Source organism: Neovison vison, chromosome 10 (genome assembly GCF_020171115.1).
Source record: "Neovison vison isolate M4711 chromosome 10, ASM_NN_V1, whole genome shotgun sequence".
NCBI classification, from domain to species: domain Eukaryota; kingdom Metazoa; phylum Chordata; class Mammalia; order Carnivora; family Mustelidae; genus Neogale; species Neogale vison.
In genome coordinates, this window is record NC_058100.1 from 70169816 (window position 1) to 70182756 (window position 12941).

General features: G+C 55.1%; 1 protein-coding gene across 1 annotated transcript in view; it reads right to left on the bottom strand.

Moving 5' to 3' along the window:
• CACNA1S (calcium voltage-gated channel subunit alpha1 S) overlaps window positions 1–12941 on the bottom strand; it is a 68265-nt gene that overhangs the window by 22070 nt on the left and 33254 nt on the right. Inside the window, exons 13-23 of the mRNA XM_044267574.1 lie at window positions 12571–12691; window positions 11596–11710; window positions 10531–10624; window positions 9805–9874; window positions 7424–7556; window positions 6655–6784; window positions 5397–5456; window positions 3686–3792; window positions 3156–3243; window positions 2801–2908; window positions 191–243 (exon numbers count right to left, since the gene is read on the bottom strand). Of these exons, the coding sequence (XP_044123509.1) occupies window positions 191–243; window positions 2801–2908; window positions 3156–3243; window positions 3686–3792; window positions 5397–5456; window positions 6655–6784; window positions 7424–7556; window positions 9805–9874; window positions 10531–10624; window positions 11596–11710; window positions 12571–12691 (1079 nt within the window). The remainder of the gene's footprint in view (window positions 1–190; window positions 244–2800; window positions 2909–3155; window positions 3244–3685; window positions 3793–5396; window positions 5457–6654; window positions 6785–7423; window positions 7557–9804; window positions 9875–10530; window positions 10625–11595; window positions 11711–12570; window positions 12692–12941) is intronic.

The following is a 12941-nucleotide window of genomic DNA, read 5'->3' on the forward strand; positions in this document are numbered from 1 at the left end:
AAAAAGGCCCAGACCGGGGACCAAAGGAGACACTGCTGGATCCTCGCTCCCTGCAGCTACCCAAGGAAAGGCACTTTAGAACATTCCTACTGGGCCTAGGGGCTCGGGTTCCCCAGGTCCCTCTCACACAAGGTCCCCTGTCCAGTGGCCGTCCCACCCGTGTGTCCTCAGCCAGCAGCGATCCGCCCACCTGCACTCCTTCTCTGTCATCTTGGATAAGTCATTGCAGCTGAAGAACTTCCCCTGTGTCCCCGAGGAGGAAGGAGGGAGAGAGAGGCAAACGTTGTCACAGAAACAGCATTCAGTGGGCAATGGAGGTAAATAGTAGGAGTGAGAGGGGAAGGCAGGGCATGGGGAAGGAGGAGCCAGTCTGTTCCTTAAAGAGGCGGCAGGACCCCAGAAGGGTCCTTCTCCTTCCCCAACATCCATTCCCTCAGCGACCCTGTGGGCTTTCCCACCAGGCCTGAGGCTGGCCAAGGCTGAGAAGCCGGTTCCTTAGCAGGAGCCTTTGCTGCAAGCCCCAGGCTGGGCCTGAGCAGAAGGAAATACAAACACGCTTGGCCCGGCTCCTCCCTCAGGCAGCCCCCTTCAATCTACCGCTATAGGACACTCTCTTGGGTCTCCCTATTACAGATCAAAAAGAAGTATTGCCCCACCTCCCACTTTCCTTCTCCTGCAGGTGGTGTGGCCACAGGGCTGCCGTGGGAATAAAAGCCACAGGAATGGAGCCCAGCGGGGCTGTGAAGGTACACATTGTCTCAAAGTGGAACAGGGATCCCAGCATGGGATCCTGAGGGCCTGAACAGGTCCCAGCACTGTGCCCCCCAGACTGATTTCAGGCAGATCCGTTTCTTTTTTTAATCTACATCACAGACTGGGCACCTACGGAAGAGTTTGTTTGGAGAAAAGAAGTTGATTGCTAGGTCTTCATGTGGCTAAATTAAGTTGAAATCCACGGAATCTGGTTGGGTTCCCTCAAAGGCCCCCAGAGGGAACTGCTTCAGTCCCGGATATGGGGCTAGTCGAAGGCACAACCGTCCTACCCACTGCAGGTGCTTGCTGTTCCAGACACACCCCCTTTTCCAGTTGCCAGAGCAGAGGGGCGTGGGGAGGCGGGTGACATCGGGGGAGAAGAGGGGAGAGGACACAGCTGCCACTGGGCAGTTTTGTGGGGACTTGAAATCAAACACTCAATTTAATAGAGAAAGCAAACTCTTGATGTAATATGGAATGTATGCACAAGTGTCCACTGTGTAGAACGAGAGGTAAATTGCCACTTGTCACTGATGTCTGACCATTATCGGAATGGGCAGTCTTTTTTTTTTTTTTTTAATTTTTTTTTTTTTTGTAACTTTGCCAGAGAGGTAGAGAGCACAAGTAGGCAGAGCAGCAGGCAGAGGGAGAGGGAGAGGCAGGCTCTCTGCCAAGCAGGAAGCCCAGTGTGGGGCTTGATCCCAGGACCCTGGGATCATGACCTGAGCTGAAGGCAGCCGCTTAACCGACTGAGCCACCCAGAATGGTCAGCCTTTTGCTAAAAGACTAAAGCACCGGAGAGTTTGGGGTTGTGGGACAGCTGCTCTTGCTTGGCAGGGACACAGGAGCCAAAGGAAGGGGTTGCTCATTCATTCTTGCAAACAGCATGTTGTGTGGGCCAAACACACTCCAGACCCAGGCTGCATGCCAGAGTCAGGGATGAGTCAGATACAGACTCTGCCCTCAGGAGGCCCCAGCGCCCCTGGCCTGGCAGCGGAGGGGGCAAGGGGAGAGGGAAGGGGGCAGCCCTCCGCTGGTGCCAGGAAAAGGTCCCATGCAGATCACAGTGAGCCCTGTTTTGAGGCTAAGCTATCACAATCTTGATGCGGTCTCCTAGGTGATGCCCGCCCTGCGCCCCCCGCCACACTGCCCAGGACAGTAACCAACAGGACCCATCTTCCTTCACATCACCTGGACTGCTGCTCTCCACCCTGTCTGCTCTCCCCAAAGCCTGCTCCCTGCCCACTAGGAGAGACTTGGGCTTGCTTCATGACCCCTTCTCCTCTGCCTTAGCAGAGGCCCTGGCCCAGAGAAAATGCTCCATAAATATTGTTGAATGAACAAATGTCTGTAAGATGACGCCATTGCCTAAGTCTGACTGCGGTGATGTCACCGTGATTGTCACACTGGGGGTCAGGAACAGATTGGGTCGTGAGAGGCAGTGTCAAGGGTGTTGGGGGATACACTTCGATGCCGATTTCTGTGTGATGGGCAGAGGCATCCAGAAATCAGCTGGGTGGGAGGGGACACCTTGCCGGGTACTTTCTAGAGAAGAACTGCAGAGCTGTGTCCTCCCAGGAAGGTGAGACCAGAATGAGACAGCTCCCGGACTAGAAGGCTCCTGGTAGATGTGAATGATGGGGAGCGTGGGGTGCAGCGCCCTGAAGCAAATGGAGTGGGCGGGGTGGAGTGGGGAGCATGTTTAGACAAGCCTGGCTGGATGGGAGAGGTGGGGGCGGTGCTCACAGGCCAGCAGGAGGGGGAGGGACCTCCAGCCTTAAGGAGAAGCCGCGGAGAGCCAGGAAGACAGCAGGTGCCACGGCCACGGCGGCCAGCAGAGCCAAAGGGGCCAGGGAGGGGCATCAGGAAACCACATCCAGACTCCAGACGGCTGAGCCTCACAGGCCAGCGCACCCAAGGACATCGTTTGCACACTTTGGGGTTCCCTGGGCTTAGAGGCAGGGAACAGACCGGCTCCAGCCTTGGCCTGACAGCTGGCCCGGGAGCTAGGGAGAGGAGGCAGACTGCCCAGACGGGCGGGGCTCACCTTGAAGAGCTGGACGCCGATGCAGGCGAACATGAACTGCAGGAGCGTGGTGACCAGGACGATATTCCCGATGGTGCGGATGGCCACAAACACGCACTGCACCACATGCTGGGGAGGGAGAGCTGGTCGGCCCCAGTCTGCCCTCACCATCCCTTGCTGCCTCACCGCTAGCAGGAGGGAGGGAGACGTCCACGGGGGACGCAGGGCTGCCCAGCCTCATCCTTCCTGTGCCCCCCACCCCGTTTGGCAAAGGGGACAGAACACACGTCCCCGCAATGGCTGGGCTGAGGTCTCTGGCGTCAGGCCCCTGCAGCCCCTCTTTCCTGCTCCTGGGGTCCTGCACACGCCCTCTCACCTTCAGCCCTTTGGCTCTGTTGATGGCCCGGAGGGGTCGAAGCACCCTCAGCACCCTCAGGATTTTCACCACGGAGATGGCGCTGGACCTGGGGGAGGGCAGTTGAGGAGTGGGCACTGCCGGCCGCCTGCTCCGGCCTCCTGCCGCTAGCCTGATGCATCTGCCACCTCTCTGCCTGGAAGCCCTCCAGTCTTTCCCTGCTCCCGTAAGCAGTGTGTGTGCTCTAACCCAGGATAAAACCACCTCCTGCTAACGGGTGCTGAACCGTGCAGCACAGTAAGGGGGTGACCCAAAGCTAGGAGTTGTGCTCCCTCAGTGTAGCTGGAGGACTGCCTTCTCCTCTCCACATCCCCTCCTACTTTCCAGGACACTGCTCTGGCCACTTAAGCATGGTCTCTTTGGTCTAGTTAGTGACACCCCAGGGGACCTTGGACCCTGGTCCACAGCCCCAAGAATCCCTCCCCTTGCAGCTTGGTGTCTATCAACACACAGTGGGTGAGGCTCGGGGGATCACCCCTGTCATTGCTCACTCAAGTCCCATGGAGATGAGGGACACGGCCACCACCAGCAGGTCCAGGATGTTGAAGTAGTTGCGGCAGAAGGAGCCCTTGTGCAGGAAGGCACCGTAGGTTGTCATCTGCGGGGAGACGCAGCATCCTGGGTGGGGGTGGGGTTTGGGAACACACCTGTCCCCATGAAGTAGGGCTTTTCTAGGCAAGATTCACCTCAGTCTGATCGCAAGGCACTCGCTGAGGCAGAGAGCTGCCAGAGGCTCTATCCTTCACTCTGTGCCTTGCTGGGTCCTCAGTGCGGTTCCCCCATCCTCTGTTCCCAGCTCTGGAAACAGGACTTCTCACAGGCCGCTACGCTGTGCTTTGCTCTCTGAGCTCATCTCTGCTCACATGCCCCAGGGCGCCCCAGTCTCCTTTCCCCTGAGGCCACAGACTGGGGAAGCCCCGGCCTCCTCTCCCTGACAAAACTTGAGAAAACTCATCTTCCTCCTCCCGGAGGGCTTCTTCAGAAGTCGGCCCTGCCTTGAGGATTGCTGAGTCCGGCTGAACAGCCCGCGGAGGACGGGAAGAACCTCACCAGGCCCCCGACTCTTCCCCTCCCTGTTGCCCCATCTTCTTGCCGGTCTCTCGGCTTCTTTCCTGTGCTCTGTGATAATCTCCGAGGCCCTTTGCACAAACACGCTTTAAGTCTGATGGGCTTGAAGCCTTTCCTGGCATTGACGGTGACTTCGTCTCAACTCACCTTCCTGGCTTCTGAAGCCAGGCCTCCTGTTTGTTCTGTGCTATGTCCCAGCCCAAAGGGACCACTTCCTCCCCTCTGAGCACATCCCAAACACCTTCTCACAATGCATGTGCTGTTGTTTTGTCCTCCTGGACTGACCTTGCTATCTCTCCCTAATGAAGTCCTATCCAACCTCAACGGTTAACTCTAAGCTATCACCTCCAGGAAGCCCTCTGGGATGTCAGGGAAGCCACCGTCCCTCTGCTCAACTCCTTTAGTAGTCAAGGGCCCTGATATAAGGAATTGTCCTGAATTCTTATTGCAACCTGCTCTGGGCTATTTCTCTCCCCTCCTTATTCATGAAAGTGAAGGCTGGGGCTGCTGGGTCTCGTTATAGACGGGCCTCTCAGGCCTCCATCTGCCTCTCAGACCCTCCACAGGGATGGTGATGGTGTGAACTCCATGGGTCGGCCTGAGAAGGGGAGAGTAGTGATGTGCTGTGGGTAAGGAGGGGGCGTGCCACGATGGGGCAGAGCTGCCGGAAATCCATCCAGGGCAGAGGTCACTTCTCTGAGGACCTCCGGAGAGAGGTCTTTCAGTCATGTGTCACGAAGGTCTAGGAACAAATCATAGCTCCCTGGGTCTATTCTTAGGCTAACGGAGCCTTCCTTCTGCAGGAAAAACCCCCAAGGCTCCAGAAAGAAGGGTTGTGCTCACTGAGAGGTGCAGAGAGAGACACACAGCCTGTGGGCTGGTTGGACTTCACATCCCCACCTGGCCACCTGCTCACCTGTTTGCCCAGCTTATGAGCAGCAACCCCATCTGCTCTCCTGGATCTGGTGAGTCCTTCCCTGATGTTCTCTGCTCTCCTCTTGCTTTTCCCGCATCCCTGCATCCCAGCCTCTGAGTGGGTGCAGTATGTAAGTCGGAGCCACACTAGGTCTGAGGTCCTGGCCTGCAGACATCGCTCTGTAGACAGACCCAGGCTGTCCTACAGCCTTCACTCACCTTGAGGACAATCTCCACAGTGAAGACAGAGGTAAATGCAATGTCAAAATATCCAAGGATCTGGGGATAGGGCAGAGGGGACAGGAGTCAGTGAAAGGAAGTGCTGAACAATGATATCATTATTATCTTCAATACAATCACCACCATCATCGTCACCACCACCAGCACCATCACCACTACTATCATCATGGTTGTCACCATCACCCCTACCATCACCACCATAACTATCACCACCACTACCACCATCATCATCACCATCATCATCACCACTGCCATCATCGGCATTATTATCACCACCATTACCACTATCTTCATCACTACCACCACTGCTGTCATGCCCATTACTATCATCACCGTCACCATCATCATCACCATAATGACCATCACCATCACCATCTACCATCACCATCATCACCACCACCACCATCATCTCCACCATCACTACCATCACCACCATCACTACCTCCATCAATATCACCATCATCACTACCATCACCACCATCACCATCATCATCACCATCATGACCATTACCATCACCATCTACCATAACCATCATGTCCACCACCACTACCATCACTGCTATTACCATCAGCACCATCACACCATCATCATCACTGTCATTATCACCACCACCACCATCATCGCCATTAACATCATTACTACCACCACCATCATCATTGCCATTAACATCACTACCATCACCACCACCACCATCACTACCTCCATCAATATCACCATCATCACTACCATTACCACCACCACCATCATCTCCACCATCACCACCACCACCATCACTACCTCCATCAATATCACCATCATCACTACCATTACCACCACCACCATCATCTCCACCATCACCACCACCACCATCACTACCTCCATCAATATCACCATCATCACTACCATCACCACCATCACCATCATCCTCACCACCACAATCACCCCATCATCATCACTATCACCAACATCACCACCATCCCCCTCACCACTACCACCACGACTACCACCATTGCCACCATCCCCCTCATCATTAAAACTAGGCACCAAGAGCCTGTCTGTGCTGTGTACTGTGGCAATACTGTTCCGAAGGAGTGGCTCGGGCATCTTGGTCCTCCTGGGACTTGAACTTTAAGAGACTCTGATGCCTGCAGCCACATAGAGCATACACTGAGCTCTGAGCAGCAGGGAGGTGTGCAGGTGGCTGAAGCCAGGTGGGGAGGGGTGCTAAGCTGGTAGAAAGCGGGGATCCGCCATCACCTGATTCCTCACAGACTCAGCCCGGATGGGGTCCTCGGCAGCCAGGGCGGCACTGCTGAGCAGGATGAAGAGCAGGATGAAGTTGGTGAACCAGGTGGCATTGACAATGCGGTGACACAGGACACGGATCCTGTAGAGGGACAGTGAGGGGACCAGGAGAACTGTGAGCCCTTGGGCACTCAGGCCTCTCCAGCCTCTGTAGGGCAGAGAGACCCTGGAACCTGCATCTGAAAGGCCCTCTGGCTGAACATGCCAGGGCTGGTCCACCCCACCCCTCTTGCTGTTTCTGCGGCCTCAGTCCCTTTCCCCAGCCAAATCCCTGCCCCCACCCACCCCAGCACTCCCCCACCACCCTGTGGTTTCCAGCCAAGCGAACAGGGCAGGCTGATCCCCATCCCGGAAGCAGACAGATGAAACTCCGTGAAGACTATAGTCTGTGCATATGTTAAAGGTTTAAGACTGTGAAGCCAGTAAGAACTACAGCTTCACCCAGTTCTCATCCCCCGTCCTGTCTAAAATCGCCCTCAACAAGGAAGCAAAATATACAAACCCTCTTAGCTATGAGTAACCGCTAAGGTTTCCAGCACTCCTTCTCCCAGAGATACTAGCATTTTAAGCAGGGCACAAGATCTGAAGATAAGGGCGTCAGTTTCTCACAGTGTCATGGTAGGACCAGAGAATCAGGAGAAGGGGGGCCTTTTAGAGCAGAAACCAGCCCCTTCTGAGAGTCCCAACAAGCACCCTGCACAGCAGCCGAAGGGCCACCCACTTGTTGGTGGGGCTGAAGATGAAGAAGGAGCTGGCTTCTGGAATGGGTACCGCTTTCTCTTTCAGCTGCAGCTCAGCCAGGGGGCGTGGTCGGGGGCTCACGGGGATCTCAGGCTCATCTTCTTCATCATCGCCTGTGCGGAGGGGAGAGAGAGAAGTTGGAGGCATCTTTACATACTTTCCTGTTCCCCAGGTTCTGTGCTCTGAATGCAACCACGAACCCCCAACCACAAACAAGTGAGGGTGGGAGCAGGCCAGTGCAGGCCACAAGGGTGTCAGCAGAGTCCAGCCCAGGCATCTCCCTTTCCCCTTGGGAAATAGGTCAGGGAAAACTGTCGGTCCCAGAACCCTCCAGAAGCAGGGCCAGGACCAAAGTCAAGGAGTCTTGCTGTTTCATCTTCTGTCTCAGGGCTGGACTCACACCATCTCAAATGCTCGCAGTTGGGAAGTAGAGGGGGGGACCGTGCTCCAGAGGAGACGTGAGTTGTGGTCCAGGCTCTGCCCCTAACTTGCTGTGCTGACTAGGCAAGACCCTATCCTTCTTGGGTTTCAGCTTCCCAATTTGTGAAATTGATTAGGGGCAGGAGGCTTATTGAAATAGACTCTAAGTTCCTCTCTTGGGCTAGGATTCTAAAAATAATCATTTCAGAGAGGAACTGCCAGCATGGGAAAAAAAAATCAATATCCTTAAGTTTCAGCCAGTCGCCAGTATACTGAGGCAGATCCTGGGGTGGGAGGGGTAGAGGAAGAAGAGACGGACCCTCTCTGTTTATTGGCTAAGTCTCACGGCCTCACGAGACAGCACACTCCCTGAGCTCCTCAGCTGGGGTGAGCGGGGAGGTGAGGATCCAGTGATCAGACTGGAGGGCGCTGTCAAAGTCGGGGTGCCCCTCCCTGTCCAGGTCCTGCCCAGTCTCCTGTTGACCTCACCCCATAGCCACCTCACCGCTACTCCTCCTGGCCTTTTGGGGAAGACCGGAAAGAGCCACTATATTCTGCTCTCTCCACTCGATTCTGCTCTCTGCACCGGCTCTCAGCTTCACCCCCTTTCTCCGGCCTCACAACGAGCGTCCTAATGTGACACTGCCCATCTTGCCCTGGCTGCCAAGGACCCCAAAACACATCTTATGCTTAATGGAAGAAACTGTTAATTCTTAAAGTTAGCATATCTGCTTTCTTTTTTTCCCTGTTTGTGCCCATTTTGTTCATTTCATTGTATGTATCTTTTGTCCTAAGCCTAAGGCATTTCAAATTGTCTTTTGGAAAGAAGCAGGATAAACATATTCAACCTCCTTAGTAAGAACTCCCTTCCAACTGCCCACCTCACAACCCCTCAACCCTCTACCCTCCCCACTTCTTTCCAACCCTTACCCTTTCCTTAACCTCCCATTTCCTGGGTTAGCCACCTTCCCCGGCATACCAGCCACACTCATCTGCTAGGCCATGGTCGTCAGATGAAACAGCTTGAGATGAATTACTTTAAAACCCAAATATTCATTACTGGCAGATGTTTGAAGAAATATTATTAGTCCTGTCTCTATCAGCTCTGTGCTCCCCACACATCACTAGGCAAAATCGTTTCATGTGTTCATTCAATCTATTTATTGAGGGCCTACGCTATGCCATTTGGGGCACAGAAAGTCCCCCTGGAACTTGAGTCGCTGAGGTAGACAGATGCTAATCAGCGGATCCCACAAAGAGCCATGAAGTTGCACCAGCGACCCTGTGCTCCCAGGACCCGTGAGGGAGCTAACAGGGAACCTCAGAGCTCTGGGGCTCCAGCCTCTTGCAGGTGGCTTGTTCACAGGAACCCAGCCTGGCCCCGCTCTCTCCACGGTGTTCTCTCCTTGGCACAGATGAATGGCTCTCTGCGGGAACCACCATTTGCGAGACGTTCACGGTTTCTCTGTGGCTGTGTATCACCCTCTTGGCCGCCCTACCCTTGTCTCTTTCATTTCGATTTTTCCCACAGTGCAAGTCAAGGTTCTATTTATTCCTGTTTCAGTCCAGCCCCCAGACCTGATGGACACTGAGGGGTGAGCAACCTGTCCGTCTCCTACACCACACAGACAGATGTCTGTGGTCTGCTCCGCGTGGCCAGAATGGAAAACTTGAAAACGGAGTCCTCAGCACTGAAGTACGTAACGGGTACTCAGTAAATACTAGCTGAATTAAATGAAAACAGAATGTGTGATTTTTTCTATCGTGTGTATTGTAGGGAGAGGCAGGCTTGCGGTGGCTCATACGCGGGACTAGGTCAGAAGGGATGTCTCTGTGTCGTGATCCACTCGAGGAAGGATCCAGGTAGGGGACGTGCAAGAGATTGTCCCTGGGGAGAAATCAACTCCCCAGCATACACCCCAACAGTCCCAAGACCCTCACCTGGGAAGTCAGCCGAAGGGTAAGGATCCTTTATTTCATTGACGTTAGATTCAAACTCATCAATTTTCAGCTGTAGGAATACGATGAAGATGAGGAAAGCAAAAGCTGCAGTTTCTACTTACTGAGCACTTACGGGAGGGGTAGGGTAGGCGTTAGCTCAATCCTCCCTCCAACCTGGGGGTAGGTAATAGTAGGATCATTCTTTTTTTTTTTACGAACGAGAAGCCAGGCACAGAAAGGTCAGACGAGTTGCCAAGACCTCAGCCTGTCTGAGCCTGTGCAAGGCAACCCCGGCTTAGTTGTCTGGGGCCCAACTCCCGAACCCTTTGACCTCCGCTTCCTCAGCTTCCAGAAGGGTTGAGCAGGGCCAGGCTGGAACAAGCAGGAAGTGGGGGGGAACCAGTCTGGGCCTCGCAATGGGATGGGGGTGTCAAATGGGGTGGGAGACACCTGACTGGGGTAGGAAGCTGGGACTCTAAGGAAGTCTGGTTCCCAGACTGGGGTATCTGTGCCTCTCAGTACAAAGGATTCCTTGTGCGAGTGTAGCCATCGACTTTCTCCCCAGGAGAGTGGAGACAGAAGCCCTCACCTGGCTGATAACCAGGCAGATAGCCCCTCTCCACCTCCCTACCCACCCCCAGCACCCTAAGTCATGGGGCTGACCCAAAGGACTTGCAGAATCCCTCCCCATCCTGCCTCTGAAAACACCCCACGTGATATGCTCACCTTGGCGGTGGTAGGGATGCCCTCGCCCTTGGGTTTCTGTTCCAGCTTCTTGGCCATCACTGACTTCTCCTCCTCCGACTTGTCTGGGAGACCCCTGAGTTAAAAAACCAAGGAAGCCCACGGTAGAAGCCCAATCAGACAGTTCTCAGAGCTCAGGGAGCTCTGTGGACAATGGAACAGTGCAGGCTGCCAAGAAGGAAGGGCTATAGGCCTGAGTCTCTGACGAGAGGGCATGATGCCCACCTTGGGCGCGTGGCTAAACATGGCTCACTGGTCAACCACACTCAGTGTTCATTGACAGGTAGATGGGTGGAAAGGGTCTTTGCACCTGTTCATCAAGAATTCAGAGGGTGGGAACATGGTTTGGTCCAAGATGGGACTCAACTCTTTGGAAGTATCTGGATTTCATTGCTGGTCTTTCTGTCTTTCTCCTCCCATCCTGCCTCCCAGGGATGGGCATACCATTCCTGCAGACACGGGCGTTGAAGGAAGCAGGCTTTTGTCTAGGCTTTTGTTCTCCAGCCAGCAGCATTGGCACCCCCTGGGGGCTTCTTAGACCTGTCGACCATCAACCCCAGCCCAGACTTTCTGAATCAGAACCAGTATTTTAACAAGATCCCCAGGTGACTCATTTGCAGTGACTTGTTTCCAGTCAGACTGGAAGACCAGTCCTGCTTCTGCTCCTAGAAGAGGGTCTCAGGCTATGGAGAGTTACATGCCAAACTGACTGACGGAGAGAACAGTACAGCCCCGAGAAACCAACCACCACTAGGACGTGCACGGCTCAGCAGAGGGAAAGGACTCCTTTCAAGAAAGCAAGTTCCCAGAACTCCCCACCAGGATTCCCTGGTGGGATCCTGCCTGGCTCTGCTGTCCCATTTCCTGGGACAATTCTGCGCCCAGGGACAGCTCAGAGGACGTCAGTCATCCCTAAACGTGTGGGTGCAGAAGCCTGCCCACTGGGACGGGGGTCACCATGGCACAGCCCTTGCTCATTGGGCTCCAGCGCGGGGAGGCCACCGCCAAGCACGCCAGGCCCCTCCCTGCTGGGGAGGCAGCACTCACTTGGACATCTTTCTGCGCTTTCTCTCCTCAGCTTTGGCCTTCTGGGCACAAGTCAGGCTCTCGGCCTCAGCCAGGTTGTCCACAGCGATGGCCAGGAAGACATTGAGCAGGATATCTGAGGTCATCCTGCTAAGGAGTCTTGGGTTGTGGATGAAAAGGAAGATTCTGGGGCCAGAGTCCCACCCTGCCCAGCGGTTGGCAGGGCTTAACCCCACTGCCTTGGTGGGCTTGTCAGAGGGCCTCTTGCCAGAGTTACCACACGGGGTAGCATGGGCCCGAGGACATGGATGAGCATCTGCAGGGCGGCCTGGCTGCAGGGGGCTACCCATGATGGGCCTTGAGTGCCCCCCATTTCCCATCCATGACTGATCCCAGCTTCCACACAGGGCTAAGTGGGGAGCCTGTGAGGCACTGTCCGAGAGAGTCAGGCTCGGCACCCATGAGCTCCAGGAACACTGGTTCCTTCCCTCCCCAGCCCCCTACTCATAATACCTACCAAATGTCGTGTACAGACCTCAGAACCCCCGGGGCCTGCTGGCTCTCTCTGCCCCAACCACCCACTCTTCCATCTGCTTGTCTCATTTTCCAACTGCCTCTTCCCTCTTTCTTCCCTGCCTGCCTCCCAAACCTTCGGACCAGGCTGCCTACCAACCTCATGGCCCTGCAGCCAAACCTTGTTCTTCCTCCTGCCTGCTCCAGGCTCACCAGCCTCTCTAGGATGAAATCTGCCCACCCGTAACCAGTCACCTCTGTGATTCTTGAACATTCCTGGGGGGAGGGGGGGAACTCTCCTATAGCTCTCCCTGCAATTGCTATTTGCCATGTCCTAGCCCGCCCACCCTGCCCCATGAGTCTGGGGGCTGCCCTCCAGCTGGAGGGCTTGTTGCTTGGCATGTGTGTGGCCAGGACCCGTTTTCAGGCCCTCGCCCACCCCCTCCCACAGCTCTTTTCTGTGCCCTGCTTCCAAAGGGATACAATTGCCACAGACGAAAAGGATGATGAAATAAATACACACAAGCACCCCGGGATAGGACGGTCCGCCGTAGGCCATGATCCCATTGTACATCATGGAGTTCCAGTCTTCACCGGTTAGGACCTAGGGGGAGAGGGAGCTAGCGTGAAATGTCAGGTGTCTCATCACACGTGATGCCCGACCAGCCACGGGGTGAATGGAAGAGAGGGTAGAGTCACCAGGAAGACCCGCCGATGGCCACACACGGCCCTTCTCACGGGTATGGACTGAGGTTCCCCGGTGAGTGCCGGCCCCGCACAGAGGAGCGTTTCTCGGCTCTACATTGAAGAAGCTCCTCCGGGAGGCCCATGGCTCTGAAGGCCTCAGGTACATC